At 52.5% G+C, this 19,489-nt stretch overlaps 1 protein-coding gene across 1 annotated transcript in view; it reads left to right on the forward strand.

Annotated features, from left to right (window-relative positions):
* The window catches only part of JAKMIP1 (janus kinase and microtubule interacting protein 1), a 157,431-nt gene that overhangs the window by 134,302 nt on the left and 3,640 nt on the right, over positions 1-19,489 (forward strand). The window contains exons 17-20 of the mRNA XM_059887636.1: positions 5,887-5,955; positions 7,310-7,387; positions 10,801-11,004; positions 17,403-17,468. Coding sequence (XP_059743619.1) covers positions 5,887-5,955; positions 7,310-7,387; positions 10,801-11,004; positions 17,403-17,468 — 417 coding nt within the window. The remainder of the gene's footprint in view (positions 1-5,886; positions 5,956-7,309; positions 7,388-10,800; positions 11,005-17,402; positions 17,469-19,489) is intronic.

Consider the following 19,489-nt stretch of genomic DNA (forward strand, 5'->3'; position numbering starts at 1 on the left):
TTTTTTTTTGCCCCTGAGAACCTGTCCAGCCTTCCCTGTGCACAGGGCCCTAAATGTTGGCAACAGACTTACGGCAAAGCCTTGCTGAGGTCACACAGCTGGTAAGTGGCGATGCCCACGTCACTGTCTCAGTCACCCGGCTGAGTCTGCATTCTCAGGTGAGCGGGGGTGAGGAGGACTCACACCTGGCTGGCTGTTGGCCCCTCAGATGCAGGTGATGGTAGGTGACAGGGACATGGAGTGCATTCCGAAAATATCCTCTCAGCAGGAGGGCCAAATGTGACAGTGTAGCCTCCTGGGGGTCATGGAGAGAAGTCGGCAAGCGCTTTCAGTTTATACCATGTTCATTCCAACATGCACTACCCAGCTTGCCTGGAGGATGTGCCCAGGGCTCCCTTCTGGTTCCCCAGGGGCCCCTCCCAGGCTGGCTCTCAGCTCCACACCCGCTAACTGCAGGGACTGCTGCAGGCCGGCCCCTCCATCTCTCTGAGCCCTGAGCCTTGCTGGTGAACATCAGGACTCCAGGACACGGCACTTTTAACTGGGACCAGGCACCGCTGCCAAGCACCTGGGACCAGGCTGGGTACTGAGAGGTGACTGATCCATGTATAAGGATGGTGAGCAAAGAGCAGGCAACACCAGGGACCAGGGTGGGGCTGGAGCAGTGGGCCTGGGGAGGGAGTCTCCCTCTCTTCTACCCCCTCAAGCCTCTTGGAGGGTGGCAGGCTGTCTGGAGTCCCCAGCCCTGCCAAGAACAGCCTCTGCCAGGTACCAAATTCTCCCACCCGGACCCTTCTCAATAAACTCCTCCCCACATGCAGCAAACAGAGGTCTTTATAGACTCACAGCCTTGGCCCTGCCTCTGACCCTTGGGGCTCCTCGACAGTTGTGCAGGGTGAGCGGCATAGATCCCTTGTACACCAAGAACACGGGGCCTGCCTGGCAAGCGGCTGCTATCTACTTTGACCCTGTCGCCCACTCCTTGCCCACCTATAGCAGCCCCTGCTGGTCGCTGATCATAGAGTCCCAAGTTGGACGGCCAGCGCCATGCTCTGCTTCCTAAATGCAAAGACCTGTGCCAGCCGCCCTTGCCTAGCAGCTCCCCCTGAAATCCCACAGGGGTGGCGGCAGGAGTGATGGTGCCCAGGGTTGGCACAATACTCAGGACTGGTGCTTAGAAGCACCAGCACTGGACTCTGTGCCAGTGAGAGGGGCCCAGCTCCCCATTTGGGACAGTCCGTGGAGACTAGACTTAGAGACAGATGTCCTCTCATTTTCTCAGGGACATTTCTCATTTCCTCTGCTACGTGTCTGTGATTGAAGCCCCAGTGCTTGGGAGGTGCTGTGTCTCCCTCTCAGAGAGAAATGGTGCTGAGAGCGCACAGCCAGGGGAAAAATGGGTCAGTGGGACCCCTGGAAGCACCTACAAGTCAGCCAGGGTGCCCAAGTGTCCTGTTTGCCCGGGATGTGGGATTTCAGTGCTGAAACGGGGACAAGCTGGACACCCTGGAGCTGACAGGTGCTGTAGGAAAGCTGGCAGTGGGACCCAGAGCCCCAGTGACATCCTCAGCCAGCCCCCTCAACCAAGTCATACGTCATTTTGAAAATTGCCATTCAATTCTGGTATCTGACCAAACTGAGGTTCACTTCAGTTTTCTCTCTAACAGCACGAAATCCCTTTCATAGCCTGTGAGCGAAGTGCCACTCAAACTAGTTTGCACGGCCCCAGGCATTCCTAGGGGTGCTGGTGCTAGGTGCTAAGTCACTTCAGTTGTGTCCGACTCTTTGCGACCCCATGGACTGTAGCGCACCAGGCTCCTCTGTCCATGGGATTCTCCAGGCAACAGTACTGGAGTAGGGTGCCATTCCTCCTCCAGGGGATCTTCCCAACACAGGGATCAAACCCATATCGCTTATGTCCCCTGCATTGGCAGATGGACACCAGAGCCACCTGGGTGTGCAAATGGGGTCCTGCCCGGGCAGCTTGCCCTTCTCCCGTCACCACCTGGGGAAGCCCTGCTCCTGCTGGAAGGTCTGGCCCATCTCAGCACCCGCCAGACCCACCTCTGGTCAGCAGAGTCCAAGATCAGGGGTGTTGCCTCGCTGCCTGCCGCCCACCACCACACAGAGGCTGAGCAGAGAACACGGGATGTCCGCGGCATACAAGCAATCACAAATCACTCCTCTTCTCACACAGGTCAAATCCGTCAGAAAGATGGACGCTTTTTAAAAATCCAGGCTCTCACTGGGAACAACCGACTGGAGAAGGTGGCTTAGGCCACAGGAAAGTTTTCTAGTAGTTGGCCCAGAGTCAAGGCCTTGGGACCCTTCTCTGAAAGGAGGGTTGGGTCCTAGAGGAGGAAGTTCCCCACCCCTGGGCTCTGGGACCAGAGTCCTGCACTGGTGGGCAAAGTACCCACTGGGTGAGGGGTACACTGGCCATGCCTCCCATGAGAGGCCCTCTCCTCGTGCCCTGTTCACTTCTCCTTCAGGGTTTTGGGGGCAGCAGGTGCCCTGTCCCCATGTCTCTTCCTCCTGGAGGATGGCACAACCCTGAACATCCAAGTTCCCTCCCAGAGCGAGGCCCCATAGACATCTGGTGGGATTCTGATATGAAGTCCGTGTCCTCACATGCCCAGGTGCCCAGGGCCAGCACTTTCTGTCCTCACTTTACTCCCCCAGTGGCTGGAAAGGACCTGTCAAGTTTTTCTGTGTGTGTGCCTGTTGTGAGTGGGCTTCCCTAGTAGCTCAGCTGGTAAAGAATCGCCTGCAATGCAGGAGACCCTGGTTTGATTCCTGGGTCAGGGATATCCCCTGGAGAAGGGATAGGCTACCCACTCCAATATTCTTGGGCTTCCCTAGTAGCTCAGCTGGTAAAGAATCGCCTGCAATGCAGGAGACCCTGGTTTGATTCCTGGGTCAGGGATATCCCCTGGAGAAGGGATAGGCTACCCACTCCAATATTCTTGGGCTTCCCTAGTAGCTCAGCTGGGAAAGAATCTGCCTGCAATGCAGGAGACCCTGGTTTTATTCTTGGGTCAGGGAGATCCCCAGGAGAAGAGATAGGCTACCCACTCCAGTATTCTTGGGCTTCCCTGTTGGTTCAGACCGTAAAGAATCTGCCTACAATGTGAGAGATTTGGGTTCCATCCCTGGGTCAGGAAGATCCCCTGGAGGAGAGCATGGCTACTCCGATATTCTTGCCTGGAAAATCCCCATGGACAGAGGAACCTGGCAGGCTACGTCCATGGGGTCAGAAAGAGTTGGACACGACTAAGTACAGCACAGCTAATATACAAAGCAAAATTTTTTAGTTTTTTTTTAATGCATAATGTGCATAGCAAATCTTTTTTCTTAGCAATAAGAAAAAAACTAGACATCATGTTCTATAAAAGCAAAGAGCAGCTTGTTGTAAGGATTCTAAACTGGACTCTTTTTCCATTTTAGTTTATTCATTTTATGACTGCTTGCCTTAGGATAGTACAAAGAAAGTCTTTTTCATTCCTTGTAAAAAATATGTTTCCCAGTTTCTAAGACTGCACACCCGCTCAGCCTAGTCTAAGGAAATGCTGCGTTGGGCACCTGCTCCCGAGGCTGCCTCTGTAGCCACCCTTGGGGGCCCAGCAAACGTGAACTCTAGGGGGAGGCTCTGTGGGTGCAGCTTTATCTAGGCTTGTTCCTGCTATGGAGCCAGCATGCGCCCTACACCTCCTCAGCCCCGTATCCCCCTTCCTTCAGGAAGTGACTGTCAGGGTCTTGCTTCAGGCCAGACCCCGGGCTGGGTGAGGAAACTTAACAGAGAACACCCCATGTGGTGGGACAAGGGAAGCAGCAATCTGTCAGCTGAGTGCTGTGCCGGAATCTGTGGAAGCCCTCGGACCCCACAAACTCAGGAAGCAGGGCAGGCTTCCTGGAGGAAAGAAAGAAAGAAAGTGAAGTCGCTCAGTCGTGTCTGACTCTTTGCGATCCCATGGACCGTAGCCCACCAGGCTCCTCCGTCCATGGAATTTTCCAGGCAAGAACACTGGAGTGGGTTGCTGTTTCCTTCTCCAGGGGATCTTCCTGACCCAGGGATCGAACCCAGGTCTCCCGCATTGTGGGCAAATTACCGTATGAGCCACCAGGGAAGCCTTCCTGGAGGAAGCGACACCTAACACAGGTCCACAGGTTAAGTAGGTGTTATCTCTATAAAGACCCCGGGCGGAGCCTGGGGATGGGAGAAGTGGTGACGTTCCGGGTAGAGACAGGAGGTGGGCAGAGGCCCTGAGGTGAGGGAAAGCGGGGCTGTTCCCCCAGCGTTGTCAGGAGCTTGGGGGGCTTTAAGTGGGAGCAGGGAAGGTCCACAAGTAGATGCTAAGTGTTTCTGAGGGAAGGCACTGGCCGAAGGGGATTTGGGATAAGACGCGAGCTTAGGGGCTGAGAGGGGGTCCTGCCTTGGGCGGTGGCAATGGAGAGTGGTGGGCGGGGTTTTGAACCAAGAGGAGGTAGAACCAACAACGGGAAGTGAAGGGGGAGGAGCTATGGCTGCTTTCAGCTTTTCCTTCCGGGGTCAAGGTGAGATGGGGCCCTTCCCTATAGAAGTGGGCCAGTGAGCCCTGTTTCTGGGGCTTGAGGCATTGGGCTCTGGGAGACATGTCTGGACTAAAGGGGGCATTTCAGAGACATTTCAAAGAGGGAGAACCCATAAGGGAGGTGAGAACCCCAGAAGGAGGACCCCTCGAGGAGGTCATCCTCGAGGAGAGAGGATGACCAAGGACAGGGGCTCTGAGGGCCCCAAGAGTCCAGGAGGGGCGGCCATGTCCAGAGGAGGAGGAGGACAAGGGGTCTGGGGTGTCGGGACGGGCCCGTCCCCAGGTGCTTGGCCGGCAGGCCCCACGGCAGGGAGGTTGTCTGTTGGCTTTAGTAACGAGGAGACAAGGGGTCTGAGGCGTTGGGACAGGGCCGGTCCACAGGCGAGTAACAGGCAGGCCCCATGGCAAGGAGTTCGTCTGTGGGCTTTAGCAACGAGGAGGTGAATATTCATACATGGTGTCAAACCCGACCCTCCTGGACACTCTAAAACATTCTCCACAGGGTGTCACCCAGTTACCTGGACCTCTCCTCTGGCTCTCAGGTGCGCTCCTCGTAAAGAGACACCTGCATGCCCACACTTAAGGGGCAGCTGCCTGTGCCCGCTCACCCCCAGCCCAGACCTGAGGAGGGGCAGACACACCCCCATTACCAGCCCATGCAGGTGCCCCCACGGGTTCTCTCAAGCCATCACAGCCTGCTTGTCAGAACCCCCTTCATTCCTGCACCCCATGGTGCCCCTGGCTGTTCAGACATGCCCCACGTGGCTGCAGGGGGCAGCTGTGGGGGTGCAGACCTGCGGGCAGGGTACAAAATCCCCACTTCTCACCTGTGTGACCTTAGACAAGTGACTTAATTCAGCTGCTGTGTCCTTACCTGCAACATGGAGTGACGCTGCCTTCTCCACAGGGTGGTCATGAGGGGGCTGGGTGAGGTCCCAGGCGGGAAGCTGCCAGTACACGGCAAGGTAGAACCCAGGGAGGCTTGCTTGCCCACCTGGAGGGCTCTCAGGGCACACACTTGCAGGCTTCCACACGGATCCATCGTGCATACCCACCACCTCCTCTACATACAGGCTGACCTGGACACACACCTCACACCCACCTTCACGTACATATGCACACGTGTGTACCCATGATTCCTGAGCAAACATCTGTTGAAGCTGAAACATCTGTGCAGACTATGAAATTCCATTTCAAGGACCACCATGGGACATATGGGGGGACCCCTCTGGGCCAGGAGCCTCCTCGAGGAGGGCGGCCCGACGATGGGCACTGGTTCTCACTAGCTGCGCCCTCTGTCCCTGCTGTTTTCCAGTGGCTGAAGCAAATAGAGGGAACGGAGGCGGCCCTGACCCAGAAGATGCTAGACTTGGAGAAGGAGAAGGTAAAGGACATGCCCCGACCCTGGGAGAGAGGGGGTTGACAGAGCGCAGATAAGTCATTTCCCGGGAAGGATTTATGTGTATTTTGTATTGATATGCATGCATTTCTAAATTTTGCTTTTGCTCTCATCCCTATCCTGTGTGGTCATCATCCATTCACTCAGTTATTCACTTGATACATATTTTTGGAGCCTCTGTGATCCTGGAAACTATGACAGTTTTAGGGGTTCAGTAATGAATAGCAGGGTCCCTGCCTTGAGGGTCTAGCCCGAAAGCCCATGGGGACATGTGCATGGGAGCGGACAGCCACAGTGCAGCATGAGAACCTAAGGAGAGGCAGATCAGTGGTATGGAAGCAAATGGACCAGGGGTTCTGGAGACACAAAGAAGGGGCTCCAGTCTTCGCTTGCCCCTTCCTGGACATGAGTTTGGGAGAGACACATTGGACCTCCTTTTTCTTATGGCTAATGGGGTTTTCTATTTCCATCTCGATGAGCTGGAGGGATGAGCAATGCTGGACACATAGCCCATTATCACACAGTGCTTGGCACCTGTGGGCACCTGATTAACAGTGATGGTGGCTATTCACCAGGGCCCCTGGGCATAGAGCAGGATCTGTCATACCCAGTCTGGGGATGTTGGAGAAGGCTGCCCAGATGAGATAGTTCTTGAGCTTTCAAAGACCAATTTCCCCAAGTAGAAGTGAGGGGAATAAGGAAGAGCCTGAGGCCCGGAAGCTGCGTGTGGCATGGGAAGAGCCCTGGGCTGAATCCCCAGGCTTGGGTGTCTAGTCCGCCTCCATCACCGGTGAACCGTGGGATCTAGAACAAGGCACTGGTCCTCTCTGGCCCTCTGTTTCCTCCTCTGCAAAACCAAGTGGCTGCAACAGCTGAGCTCTAACCCTGAAACCCTCCAGTCAGTTCTGGAGAACTCATGCTTGGGGGGACTGAGTGATGGAGGGTGGGGAGGACATGTCCAGCAGGGAGAGTACCCAGGAGGTGGGTGATGCTGCTGGTTGGGGGAGAAAGAGCCACATCAGAGAACTACTGAGATGGTCTTCAGAGGGATTCCTATAACCTGGGCTTGGGGAACCAGGCCAGGCACCCAAGAGGAAGGAAGCTGGGGGTGTGGGGAGAGGTTTGATGGAGGTTCCTGGGCCTGGGAGGCTCCTGCTAGGGGTTCACACAGGAGCGACCAGGGCAGACCTGACACCCCTTCTCACCTGAGCACCTGATGGGTCCCCACCTCAGTGGAACTGACTCACTCTCCAGCAAGTGTGAGTAGGCTGGCTCTGAAGAGCTGCCTGGTGATGGGTCCTTGTGCTGATCTTGACCTTGGGCACCTTCTCTTTTTCAGGATCTGTTCAGCAGGCAGAAGGGCTACCTGGAGGAGGAGCTGGACTACAGGAAGCAGGCCCTCGACCAGGCTTACCTGGTAGGACCGGAAGTGGGTTGGATGTTCTGGTTCTTTAGACTTAGCACTACAGGCTGCTCTCCCTTGGGGGCTGATGGCGAATGTGGGGTCCGTGCGGTGCTGAGTGGGCAAGATCCCAATGCTGCCTCCACGTTTCGGTTTCAACCTGAACAACTGTACAGATAAATGGTCACTTTTTCCAAGTCAGTCATGATTTTTCCAAAATATTTACTTAACTTGATCATTTTCTCTTGGCATACTTATTCATACTTATTCAGTTCTGGGCTTCCCTGGCGGCTCAGACAGTAAAGAATCTGCCTGCAATGTGGGAGACCTGGGTTTGATCCCTGGGTTGGGAAGATCCCCTGGAGGAGGGCATGGCAACCCACTCCAGTATTCTTGCCTGGAGAATCCCCATGGCCAGAGAAGCCTGGCAGGCTACAGTCCACTGGGTCGCAAAGAGTTGGACACCACTGAACAACTCAGCACACACACTCAGTTCTAGTAACCATTTGAAATGAAGGAAAAGAAATTTTCTGCTTATTAATATTTTTATTAATATTTATTTACATGCTTAAAGCCCAGAGCAAGTTTTCCCATAAGTAGCAAAAAGAGACGGTCACAAAGAAACACAGAAGTGGGACTTGCCAGGCAATTCAGTGGTTAAGACTCACGCTTGCACTGCAGGGGCATGGATTTCGATCCCTGATTGGGGAACTAAGATCCCACATGCTGCATGGTGTGGCAAAACTATCTTTTTAAAAACAGAACACAGAGGTAAAGCAGTGAGTGGAGGGCAGGTGATCATCAGAACAAGAATTATTTGTCATGAGGTTCTGTGCAACATCAAGCCTGGGTCACAGAACCAGTTGTGGGCTTCCAGGTGATGAGTGTGAGGAGGGACCATGCTCAGGTTCATAGGTCATATGGCTTTGAGGGGGCATTTCCCGGATGTTCCCCACATCAGAGAGAACTCTGAGCTCAAGGCTGCTTTTTCAGGAAGAAGCAGTGAATAGCAATATCTGGAGCAAGACTTTGCCTAGATCATTTGTAGCTAAATCTTTTGACAAAGAGGGTTTCCACCTAACAAATGCAGAATCAATAACTAAACATTAACTTGCAATCCCCACTTCCATAAAGACAGAGAGCAGGAGGCTGGGCTTAGCACAGGCAGGACATTCTGGACGTGAAGGCTGGTCAGCCTCCTCTTGACCCTTGACCCTTCATGTCCAGGCTCCGGAGGCTTGAACCCCCAGGGCAGGGAGCCGCAGATGCTGAAGGTCGGGAAGGTTTCAGCCTCATCAAGACAAGGTGTTTTCCTCTCGATTGTCATTTCTGGGCATACAATGTTGTAATGGTGGTCAGAGCAACTGAAAAATGAGACCATGTTCATTCTTTTCTCCCTCTCTTTCGCTTTTTTGGGTTTTCCTTGATTCTATCTATCTATTCTATCTTGATTCCATCCTTTTGTAAATACCCTTTCTTGCTGCATTGTACACCATCTCTGTGCTCCCCTGGGCTTCCCCAGTAAGTTCCTAGGAATACTATTTCAGGGGATAACAAGAAAACCTGTGGCCAGAAAAAAAGAGGGAGAGTAATTTTGTTGACCTCTGGCTCCTTAATATGCTTAAGGATGGGCTGAGACTCCAAGAGGAACAGAGGAAGTCATATGTCAAGTTCACAGGTTCTTGGGCCCTCTTCTCAAGGGACATCTTGCAAGGCTGGTGTTCCCCAGCACACTCTGGGAAACTCGGTGTCCACCCTTGGCTGTCAAAGTGCTGTGTGCAGAAAGGCCCTGGGGGACCCTGAGAACCCGAGTCCTGGTTCTGCAGAGGAGACCCCTGGGCAGGCTGATCCTGTTGCTGGGTAGAAGCAACATTCTTACCTGAAGAACATTCCAAGAGCTTCTCTGGTGGTCCAGTGGTTAAGACTTCGCCTTTTAATGGAGGGGGTGTGGGTTCTATCCCTGGTCAGGGGGCTAAGATCCCATATGCCTCAAGGCCAGAAAACCAGAAAAACCATGGGGGCAAAATTATGACAAACTTAATAAAGACTTTAAAAATGATCCACATCAAAAAAAAAAAAAAAAAAAGGAAAAAGACTATTCCAAAGCCTCGAGTGGGATTTCAGGCACATGTTGAGGTTGGAGCTGTGATCAGTGTGAGGCTGACCTGAAGAGTCAGGGAAGTAAAATGCTCCCGAGGGTGGCAGTGCCATGTGCCCAGGCAGAAGCGAGGAGAGCAGGTGCCAGACGCACACCTGTGTTCCTTTGTCATCGTGCAGAGTGAGATGGCACAGGGCCACAGTGAAGCTTCTGGAATTGGATGGTGAGATCCTGGCTGGAAACTGGCCACTTGGGGGTCTCCTAGGAGTTCGGCTGCTGAAGGTGGGCAGCCAGCAGGCACAGGCAAGCTCCCACTCCATGGGGACCCCTTGGCTGTGTCAGTGGACACATTCCCACCTTCTAGTTTCCTGGGGTGATCGCTGGAATTGGGAGAGAGGAAGCCAATGCCTATTGGCTAAAATTGGTCTGGTGGGCCTGGAATTCCCTTGCAGAGTTAGCACAGCTGTGCTGAAACGGGGGAGGCTACAGGAGTAGATGGCCACAGGCACAGAGGGCTACCTGTGTTGACCCCCTGCTTCATACCACTTCCTGCCTCTTCCTGGCAGTTTCCATTAAAACTGGTTGTTGGCCGGTAGCATCTTGGGAAAAGAAGGAGCTGCTCCTAGCAAGAGATTCAGGTGGGGATTTAGGGGAAAAGAGAAGGAAATACTGCTTTCTCTCTTTCATCCTTAGGTATTCCTATAAGGTAACTGTATTTAAGTGTCTCACCGTGAAGTTGAAAAGAAATAACTTCCTCTCAGGATGAAAACTCCGAGCTTTCACAAAGATCCCCTCCATTGGCTACTAATCTCTTATGTGCTTCGCTAACCAAGGGAGTCTTGCTTTTTGCGGGGAGGAGGGAGCAATGAGGACATTGCCCCCAGTTGCTTGGGGTTGAAATCGCTTTTCTAATGAGCCAGCTGAATGCCAAGTGCCTGCAATTTGGAACACATTTTCCCACGCTACTCCAGATAAAAGAGATTTGTTTCCCAAGCTGGAGACAGTAAATTGGAAGCCAAGGATAAAAATAAAGACGAGTCCAATCAAACATCTCTTTGAATCAGATATTTTAAGAAGGGATTATGACTATTTTTTCTTTATCTGTGGAGAGCAGAGCATCTTGATTGAATAGAGTAAGACATGTTCTCAAAACTGTGTGCAGGAACTGGAAGGGGCTCCCTCACCCCACCCCGCTCTTCTCTGCCCGCTGCATGCCTCCCCACCCCGCCCAAGATCCCCCAGCTCAGCCTCGCTCAGCTGCAGTGTCCTGGGGTTTCCTGCTGCCCCCACCTTGTGACCTCCCACTGTCTGTGTCATGTGGGTCGCTCAGAAAATCCAGGAGCTGGAGGCCACGCTGTACGATGCGCTGCAACAGGAGCCGGGGCGGAGGGCCAGCGAGGCGCTGAGCGAGGGCCAGCGGGAGGACCTGCAGGCCGCCGTGGAGAAGCTGCGCCGGCAGATCCTGCGGCAGAGCCGGGAGTTCGACAGTCAGATCCTGCGGGAGCGCATGGAGCTGCTGCAGCAGGCCCAGCAGGTAGGGGAGGGGCCGGCAGGGGGAGGGGCCTAGCTGGTAGAGGTGGGGCAGGCAAGTGGGGGAAGGACTGGTAGGGGGAGGGGCCCAGCAGATGGGGGAGGGGCCGACAGGTAAGGCAAAAGACAGGCAGGGAGGGGAAGGGGCCGGCAGGGAGGGGAAGGCCCAGTTGGTAGGGAGACGGGCCGGCAGGTAGGGGGAGGGGCCAGCAGGTAGGGGGAAAGGTCAGTAGGTAGGGGTGGGGATGGGCATGTAAGGGGAGGGACCCAGCAGGGAGGGAAGGGGCAGGCAGGTAGGGGGAGGGGCCAGCAGGTAGTGACAAGGACCTGGCAGGTAGGAGCAGGCGCCCCGCCGGGCACCACTGTCCATCGTCTCCACTTCTCCACCCCTCCTGCCCGCTGTCGGAACACTGACACCTCTGAGGGCCCATTCGCTGGAGAGCTGGCCGTAAAGCAGGTTTCCGTGAAGTGGGGGTGTCTTCCCGTGGACGCCCTCATAGCCCGGCGAACCCTCAGTGATGGAGGGGGGGTTGCTCACGGGCACACTATACCGCCCACTGTTTCTAATCATACATTTGAACAAGGTTCCCACCCTGCTAAATGATAACACAAACCAAAGCGAGGCGTCCCCGCTTCCTCCAGCATCCGTCTTCTGTTTAAACTCAGTTTCTTGTAACCAGGGGCGCCGGCTGGCCGGTTTACTTTGGTATTCCTAAGTGTGTGCGACGTCCTGTGTGAGCCTCTTGTGCTGCTGAGCACACGGGGGCCTGGTTCCCAGGACCCGTCGTGCTGCTGGAGCTGAGGCGGCCCCAGGGTCTGGCAGACCTTGGAGGCTCACTGCTTTAAATCTCTTACCCCATGGCACTCCTGCGGGTGGGACGATTACTTCCGTTTCCCTGATGCGAAAGCTGAGACTCAGGAAGGTTAACTCATGTGCCTGAAGGCTCTACAGCTCATAAGGAATCCTGCCAGTGAGGAAGGATCTAGATAACCATTGGGAATCGATGGCACCGAAGGAGAGGGAGACAGAGAATTGGAAGAAGGAGCCGGTGGAGAAGTGCCTTCTGTCGGAGGCAGCAGAGGCCCCGGTTAGGACTAAGAAGCGAGGATTCCCATTGAGTGCAGAAAAAGGGGTGCGGGGGCGGGGCAGGCACAGCTGACTGCATTTGGTTGAGGAGTGAAAGGGTCGTGACCAAAGGGGAAAGGGTAACTGGAGGTATGAACGCGAGCTCTTCATTCCATTCTTGATTTGGGCGAAGGGACTCCGGGCAGCCCCTGCAGGAGCCCCTGGGCTCCTGTGCTGCTGTGATATGCTCGCCAGCTACTGAGCTAGCCGGCTCTGATGGGCGTGGCTCCTGAGGGACCCGCCTCTGATGGGCGTGGCCCCTGAGCCGGTCTGATGTCTGGCACCTGCTAGGTGTTGGCTGAGCACCTGGAGCTGCAGCACACACAACACATACAACACACAACTTTCAGAGCACGACACAATATAGCACATATAACACACGACAAAACACAGCACAGCACCGTCAGGGCCTCTGGCAGCACTCGGCCGTATCTGACCCAGCCTGGGGCACCGGATGCCTGATTTGACCAGGACACATCCGAGTTTGCCATGGGCTGCAGCGGTCTGTCTTGCCTGCATCTAGCCCATGGGATGCAGTGACGTCACCAGTGTGACTCCTATGGACGTTTTATTTTTCAAGCACTGTTAACTAAGGGGAAAAGTGGATGTAGAGGGCAAAAAATCAATCAGCACATGGCCCCTTTCCCAACAGACTCATTTGGCACATTTACACCATGTTCTGCTGTAGTGCAGATTGGAGTTAATCCACTCATGCCAGCTTGCTTTGTCCTATCCCTCCCCAACCGCACAACCTCTGTCCCAGCCAATCTATCCACTGCACCCCAGAAGGCTTCCTAACACAGCGTAGCACCACCCTTCCCCAAAGACCCACCCTGGCTCCCCAGTTCCCAGAGGATGAAGCCTAGGTTGCATAACCTGACATCCTGACACCCCTGGGCCCCGTGCTCACCTCTACAAATGCATCAGCTGCTTTTCTCACCAGCTTTTCCTGCTCCATGTCACACTGTTTCCATTTGTAACTTTTCTGACATTTGCATGCCAGGCACTGTTCTCTGGGCTGGGGACACAGGGCTTGCCCTCTTGAGGCTTATATTCCAGAGCAGGGAGACAGACCAGTGCTGGCACTTAGAGGAGGCTCCATAAATGTTGGTTCATTGAGGGTCACACCAACCCTCTGAATGGGGGCCATTGATGCAGTTTCACAGGTGAAATGAGTGAGGCTCAAAGAGGGTAAGCAACTTGCCCAAAGACATAGCCAGGAAGTGGCAGAGCTGGGATGTGATGGCAAGACTCTTTTGAACACTGCCCCTTCCAGCCTCCCATAACCAGGTGAGAGGCTGACCCTGGTTATTTTTTTTAAAAAGTCATGAAAGACTAGAATGAGAGTCAGCTTCTCAGGCTGATTTCTTTTTAGATAAAGATAATTTTTTCACTTAATCTTTTTTTTTTCTTTTACTTTATATTGGGGGTATAGTTGGTTTACACTGTTGTATTAGTTTCAGGAGTACAGCAAAGTGATTCAGTTTTACATATACATATTTACACTTTTTTCAGATTCTTTTCTTATATAATTTATTACATAATGCCGAATAGAGTTCCCTGTGCTATACAGTAGGTCTTTGTTGATAATATATTTCATATGCATATGTTAATCTCAAACTCCTCATTTATCCCTCCCACCCCAACTTTTCCCTTTGGTAACCATAAGTTTGTTTTCAAAGTCCATGAGTCTGTCTCTGTTTTGTAAGTAAGTTCAAAAAATGGACAAATGATCTAAATAGACATTTCTCCAAAGAAGACATACAGATGGCCAAAGAGCACATGAAAAGATGCTCAACATCACTAATTATTCAGTTCAGTTCAGTTCAGTTCAGTCGCTCAGTCGTGTCCGACTCTTTGCGACCCCATGAATCGCAGCATGCCAGGCCTCCCTGTCCATCACCAACTCCCGGAGTTCACCCAGACTCACATGCAAATCAGAATTACAATGAGGTATCACCTCACACTTGTCAGAATGGCCATTGTCAAAAAATCTATAAACAATAAATCTGGGGAGGAGATGGAGAAAAGGGAACCCTCCTCCATTGTTGGTGGGAATGTAAATTGTACAGCCACTATGAACAACAGTATGGAAGTTCCTTCAAAAACTATACATAGAATTACCGTATGACCCAGCAATTCCGATTCTGGACATGTATCCATAGAAAACCATACTTTGAAAAGATACATGCACCCCAATGTTCATGGCAGCACTATTTACAATAGCCAGGACATGGCAGCAACCTAAGTGTCCATCAACAGAGGAATGGATAAAGAAGATGTGGTACATACATGTAATGGAATATTCAGTTCAGTTCAGTTCATTCGATCAGTCGTGTCCGACTCTTTGCGACCCCAGGTTCATCCATGCTGCTGCAAATGGCATTATTTTACAGATCAGCTCACCAAATTCAGTTCAGTTCAGTTGTTCAGTTGTGTCCGACTCTTTGCAACCCCATGCACTGCAGCACGCCAGGCCTCCCTGTCCATCACCAACTCCCGGAGTTCACTCCATCGAGTCCGTGATGCCATCCAGCCATCTCATCCTCTGTCGTCCCCTTCTCCTCCTGCCTCCAATCCCTCCCAGCATCAGAGTCTTTTCCAATGAGTCAACTCTTCTCATGAGGTGGCCAAAGTACTGGAGTTTCATACTCAGCCATTAAAAAGAATGAAATAATGCCATTTGCAGCAGCATGAATGGACCTGGAGATTATTATACAGAAGTAATATCTCTCTGTCTGAAGTAACTCAGAGAAAGACAAATGCCACATGACATCACTTGTATGTGGGATCTAAAAAAATGATACAAAGGAACTCAGACTGATTTTCAAAGCCCAGAAGTTGTTCCTGGGAGATTTTTGCAAACCCTTCGAAAACTATAAGAGGTTGTCCCCCCTCCATGTGGCACTGTGATTTCCAAGGCACTGTTCCCTGGGTGCCCATTTCACCCCCAGAGTCACAGGGTCACAGTGCGGTTATTACAGAAGAGGGATTCCACAGAGAGATTAACTGATTACATGACACCCCAAAGTCCACCAGCTGGTAAATTTGGGGCCTGGGATCCAAACCGGAGTCTAGCTGAGTTTGTGCTCATTCTTAGACGATCCCCGCCTTGCAAGGGGATTCTGAGGAGCGGTCACTGTCTCCCTCAGGCGGAAGAAGGTTAGAAACATATCCGGTCTCCTTTATGGAGCACATACTCTGCCAACTTTACTCTAAGCATTTTGAACGGGCCTCCCTTGTGGCTCAGCTGGTAAAGAATCCGCCTGCAATGCAGGACACCTGGCTTTGATCCCTGGGTTGGGAAGATCCCCTGGAGAAGGGAAAGGCTGCCCACTCCAGTATTCTGGCCTGGAGGATTCCATGGACTGTACAGTCCATGGGATCACAAAGAGTCAGAGATGACTGAGTGACTTTCACTTTCTTTTTTTTATCAATTCACTCTATTTTGCTGCCAGTGTGATCTTTCCAAAATCAAAATCTCATCATTTCCCTACTTAAAACCCTTCACAAACTCCCCATGACACCCCTAAATCTTCAAGCTCCTCACCAGAAAGCTTCTCACTGGAACATTCAGACCCTCTGCCCCCTGGCACCCCCAGCTCCCTGCACACACATCTCATTCCTTCTGCCTGGATTCCTTCTCCTTTCCTCATCTGGAAAACCACCATGGGCTGGATTCTATGCCTCCTCCAGGCCCCCCAGCCCACACCTCAATTCCTTACCCTCCTCACCTCTCTGCCAAGCTTGCCCTTCCCTGAGCCCCCATATAAAATAACACCCCTTCCCTTTCCCTACTCCACTTGACTTTCTCTGTGATGTCTGTATTTATCCAGGGCATCATCCATGTATTTGCGTAGTTCCATTGTCTGAACCTGATGGACCACAAACCCCTTGAGGCCCTAGGCCTATTGAGCCATACCTGCTGAGTAGGCACAGGGCCTATTGAGCCATACCTGCTGAGTGGGCACATGTGCCCACAGTGGTGATTCTCAGAGTAGGGTCTCCAGACCAGCAGCATCCCCATCACCTGGGAATCTGTGGGGAACACAGCTCAGGCCCCACCCTGGAACTGATGGGTCAGCAACTCTGGGGCAGGGCCTCTGGGATCCACAGGGCCTCCAGGTGATGCTGATCTGAATTTAGGAGTCTGGACAGAAAGTTTCCCCAGGCCTGAGGATGGGTCTACAAGCTTAATTCGGGCTGATGTAAATTGCCTGGCCATCAGTCCGACAGCCTTTTCCCAAGGAATGAGGTGTCCGTCTGCATTCAGGACTGGTAAGGCTAGTAGCTGTCCCGGCGTATCAACCCTGTCGGGTGATGAAGCGCTATTGGACACATGACAAACTGGAAGAGGTCGTACCTGCCAGGCCTCCTGGTGAAACGCTGCGTGGAACTGGAAGGAACAGATTGATAAAGCACCGGTGGGTGTGCACCCCAGGGAGCATTCGGTGGGTGCAGAGCCAGGCAGGTGGCCATCTCTCCCTGTTGGCCCAGGACTGATGAGTTTCTCAAGACTCTGGATGTTCAGTGCTAAAACCAGGAATGGCCCAGGCTCACAGGGACAGTTTGTCATCCTTAAACCTTCTAAGAACCTGGGTGCCCCCATCAACACTCATCTCCTCTGCCCCTGCTCCCAGGCTCCAGCTAAATAAATCTTAGACATGTCATTTGGTGCTGCTTCAAATCCATGAGCTTTATTGACCTGCCCAAAAGGCACCTCCGTGTCTTGGTCTGATCTTGATGTTTATGTTTTCAAAAGATCCTGCCTTAAGAGTGCAATCTGTTTCCATGAGTTTCAAGAACAGGCAAAAATCTACTTTTAGTGAGAGGTCAGAATAGAGTCACGTGGGGGCCTGAGGGAGCCTCCTGAGTGCTGAAGAGGCCCTCAGTCTTGATTCAGGGGGTGGAGAGACAAGGCTGTTCAACATATAAAAGTGAGTCGAGTTGCCCACTTACTGTTTGTGTGTTAAGCAGCTTATTGTTGTTCAGTTGCTAAGTTGTGTCCGACTCTCTTTGACCCCATGGACTGCAGCATGCCTGGCTTTCCTGTCGTCCACTGTCTCCCAGAGTTTGCTCAAACTCATGTCCATGGAGTCAGTGATACTATCTAACCATCTCATCCTCTACCGCCCTCTTCTCCTCTTGCCTTCAGTCATTCCCGACTCATTTCCAATGAGTCGCTGCTTAAACACACTACACTAGACAAACAATGAAGAGTGAGATGTGAACCTGGAAAATTTACTTTTTCTGATACAGAACTTAATGTGTTGCAGAGAGTGCGAGAACTGGAGGATAAGCTGGAGATCCAGAAGCGACACCTAAAAGAACTGGAGGAAAAGGTAGGTGGTGTGAGCTCGTGCCAGCCCCTGGCGTCTTCCATGAACCGCTCACGTGGAGTATTCTCTTCTGTCAGTTTCATGAAGCCTAAGGAACAGGCTCTGTCTTCAGCCCTCTCTTCTCTGCCCGTGTCCCCCGTACTGGCGATCCAAGAAATAAGTACTTTTCTAGGGAAGAAAGTCTGAACCCCTCTGACACTACCTCACTGGGAAGGGTGAGGTGACTTTCTCCATGGACTCATTCTCCTTAAATGACACTTAGGCCTAGAACCAATGAGTGTTCTTCCCTTCAGGGAAGTCTCTTCCTTCCAGCAGGAAGTGAGGCTGATGCCCAGTCCCACTGGCCCCTATGGTTGTCCCCACTTTACGGGTGAGGACACTGAGCCCGAGAAAGATTCAAACACCTGTCCACAATCCCACAGCTGGGGAGGGATAACCCGGGTCTCCAGGGATTCCACAGTCACCCTACCAGCGCCCCCGCCACATACTGCTGGTCCAGACAGATAAATGAATCCATATACGCGGCATCTTTGTTAGGGCACTTACCACTTCTTGTTCGTCTGCCCAGTGGCCAGGACTTCCTTGAGTTCAGGGACCAGCTTTTATTTATCTCTTTATCGAAGACAGTTCTTGCCATGAAGTAGGGCATCATCAAATGTTTGCAGGATGAGTAATAGATGAGTAGAAAACCCAGACTTCCCTGATGGCTTAGACAGTAAAGAATCTGCCTGCCATATGGGAGACCTGGGTTGATCCCTGGGTTGTCGGGAAGATCCCCTGGAGAAGGGACTGGCTACCCACTCCAGTATTCTTGCTTGGGAAATTCCATGGACAGAGAGCCTGGCAGGCTACAGTCCATGGGGTCACGAAGAGTTGGATGTGACTGAAGGACTAACACACACACACAACACACTCACACAGAAAATCCACAATTGCACATTTTATGTTGTAGAGGTAAGATCATGTTTGGGAATAGGTGATGGACTCTGACCCCAACTTTGGGGGTGGTGTCTGTTGGGGACAACATGCGTCAAAAAAGCTTTAAGGATGATGTGCTGCCACCCTGGAAAAGAAGATGGAGAAAGGATATTTCTGAGCTTCAGGTGTCTGACTCATTCCATGGACAGAGCAGGGCCAAAGTCACGAAAGCCACCAGAGGGCAGATTCACGGTTGTCTGCAAATGGGATGACAGCCCACTCTTTCTAGAGGGAGTCAAACACAATGGCCCAAAGAGATAGTGCAGCTCTTCAGATGCTACACCAGTTTTCTTTCCTAAAAGTCAGCTTTTACACAGATTAACTCACCTTCCTAGCGTCTTCCCTACTGTACCTGGAGCCCCAGGGCCTCCCAGCCTGCACAACCAGCAGTGTCCTCACGGGGGCAGCAGAGGGTAATGGCTGGAGGCTCTGGGCCCATTTTCCTGAGTGCCCTGGAAACCCCTTAGGAATTTGGTTTAAGTAGACCCCTAGAGTCCCCATCCGGCTTCCCTAGTGGCTCAGCTGTAAAGAATCTGCCTGCAATGCAGGAGACTCGAGTTTGATCCCTGGGCCAGGAAGATTCCCTGAAGGAGGGCATGGCAACCCACTCTGGTATTCTTGCCAGGAGAATCCCCATGGACAGAGGAGCCTGGCAGCTACGGTCCATGGGGTTGCACAGGGTCGGACACGACTGAAGCAACTAAGCAGCAGCAGAATCCCCATCAGACAGCTGCTCACCACTCCCCCCACCCCCACACAATTCTGCGGTTATTTTGAGCAGCCAGTGAAAGCAAAAGTGTTAGTCGCTCAGTCGTGTCGGACTCTTTGCGACCCCATGGACTGCAGCCCACCAGGCTCCTCTGTCCATGGCATTCTCCAGGCAAGAATACTGGAGTGGGCTGACATTCCCATCTCCAGGGTATCTTCCCAACCCAGGGATTGAACCAGAATCTGCATTGCAGGCAGATTCTTTTCCACTAGTGCCACCTGGGAAGCCATAAGGATAAGTTGAAGTGAAAGTATTAGCTGCTCAGTCTGTCGGACTC

The sequence above is a fragment of the Bos taurus genome, chromosome 6 (assembly GCF_002263795.3).
Source record: "Bos taurus isolate L1 Dominette 01449 registration number 42190680 breed Hereford chromosome 6, ARS-UCD2.0, whole genome shotgun sequence".
Taxonomy (NCBI): Eukaryota; Metazoa; Chordata; class Mammalia; order Artiodactyla; family Bovidae; genus Bos; species Bos taurus.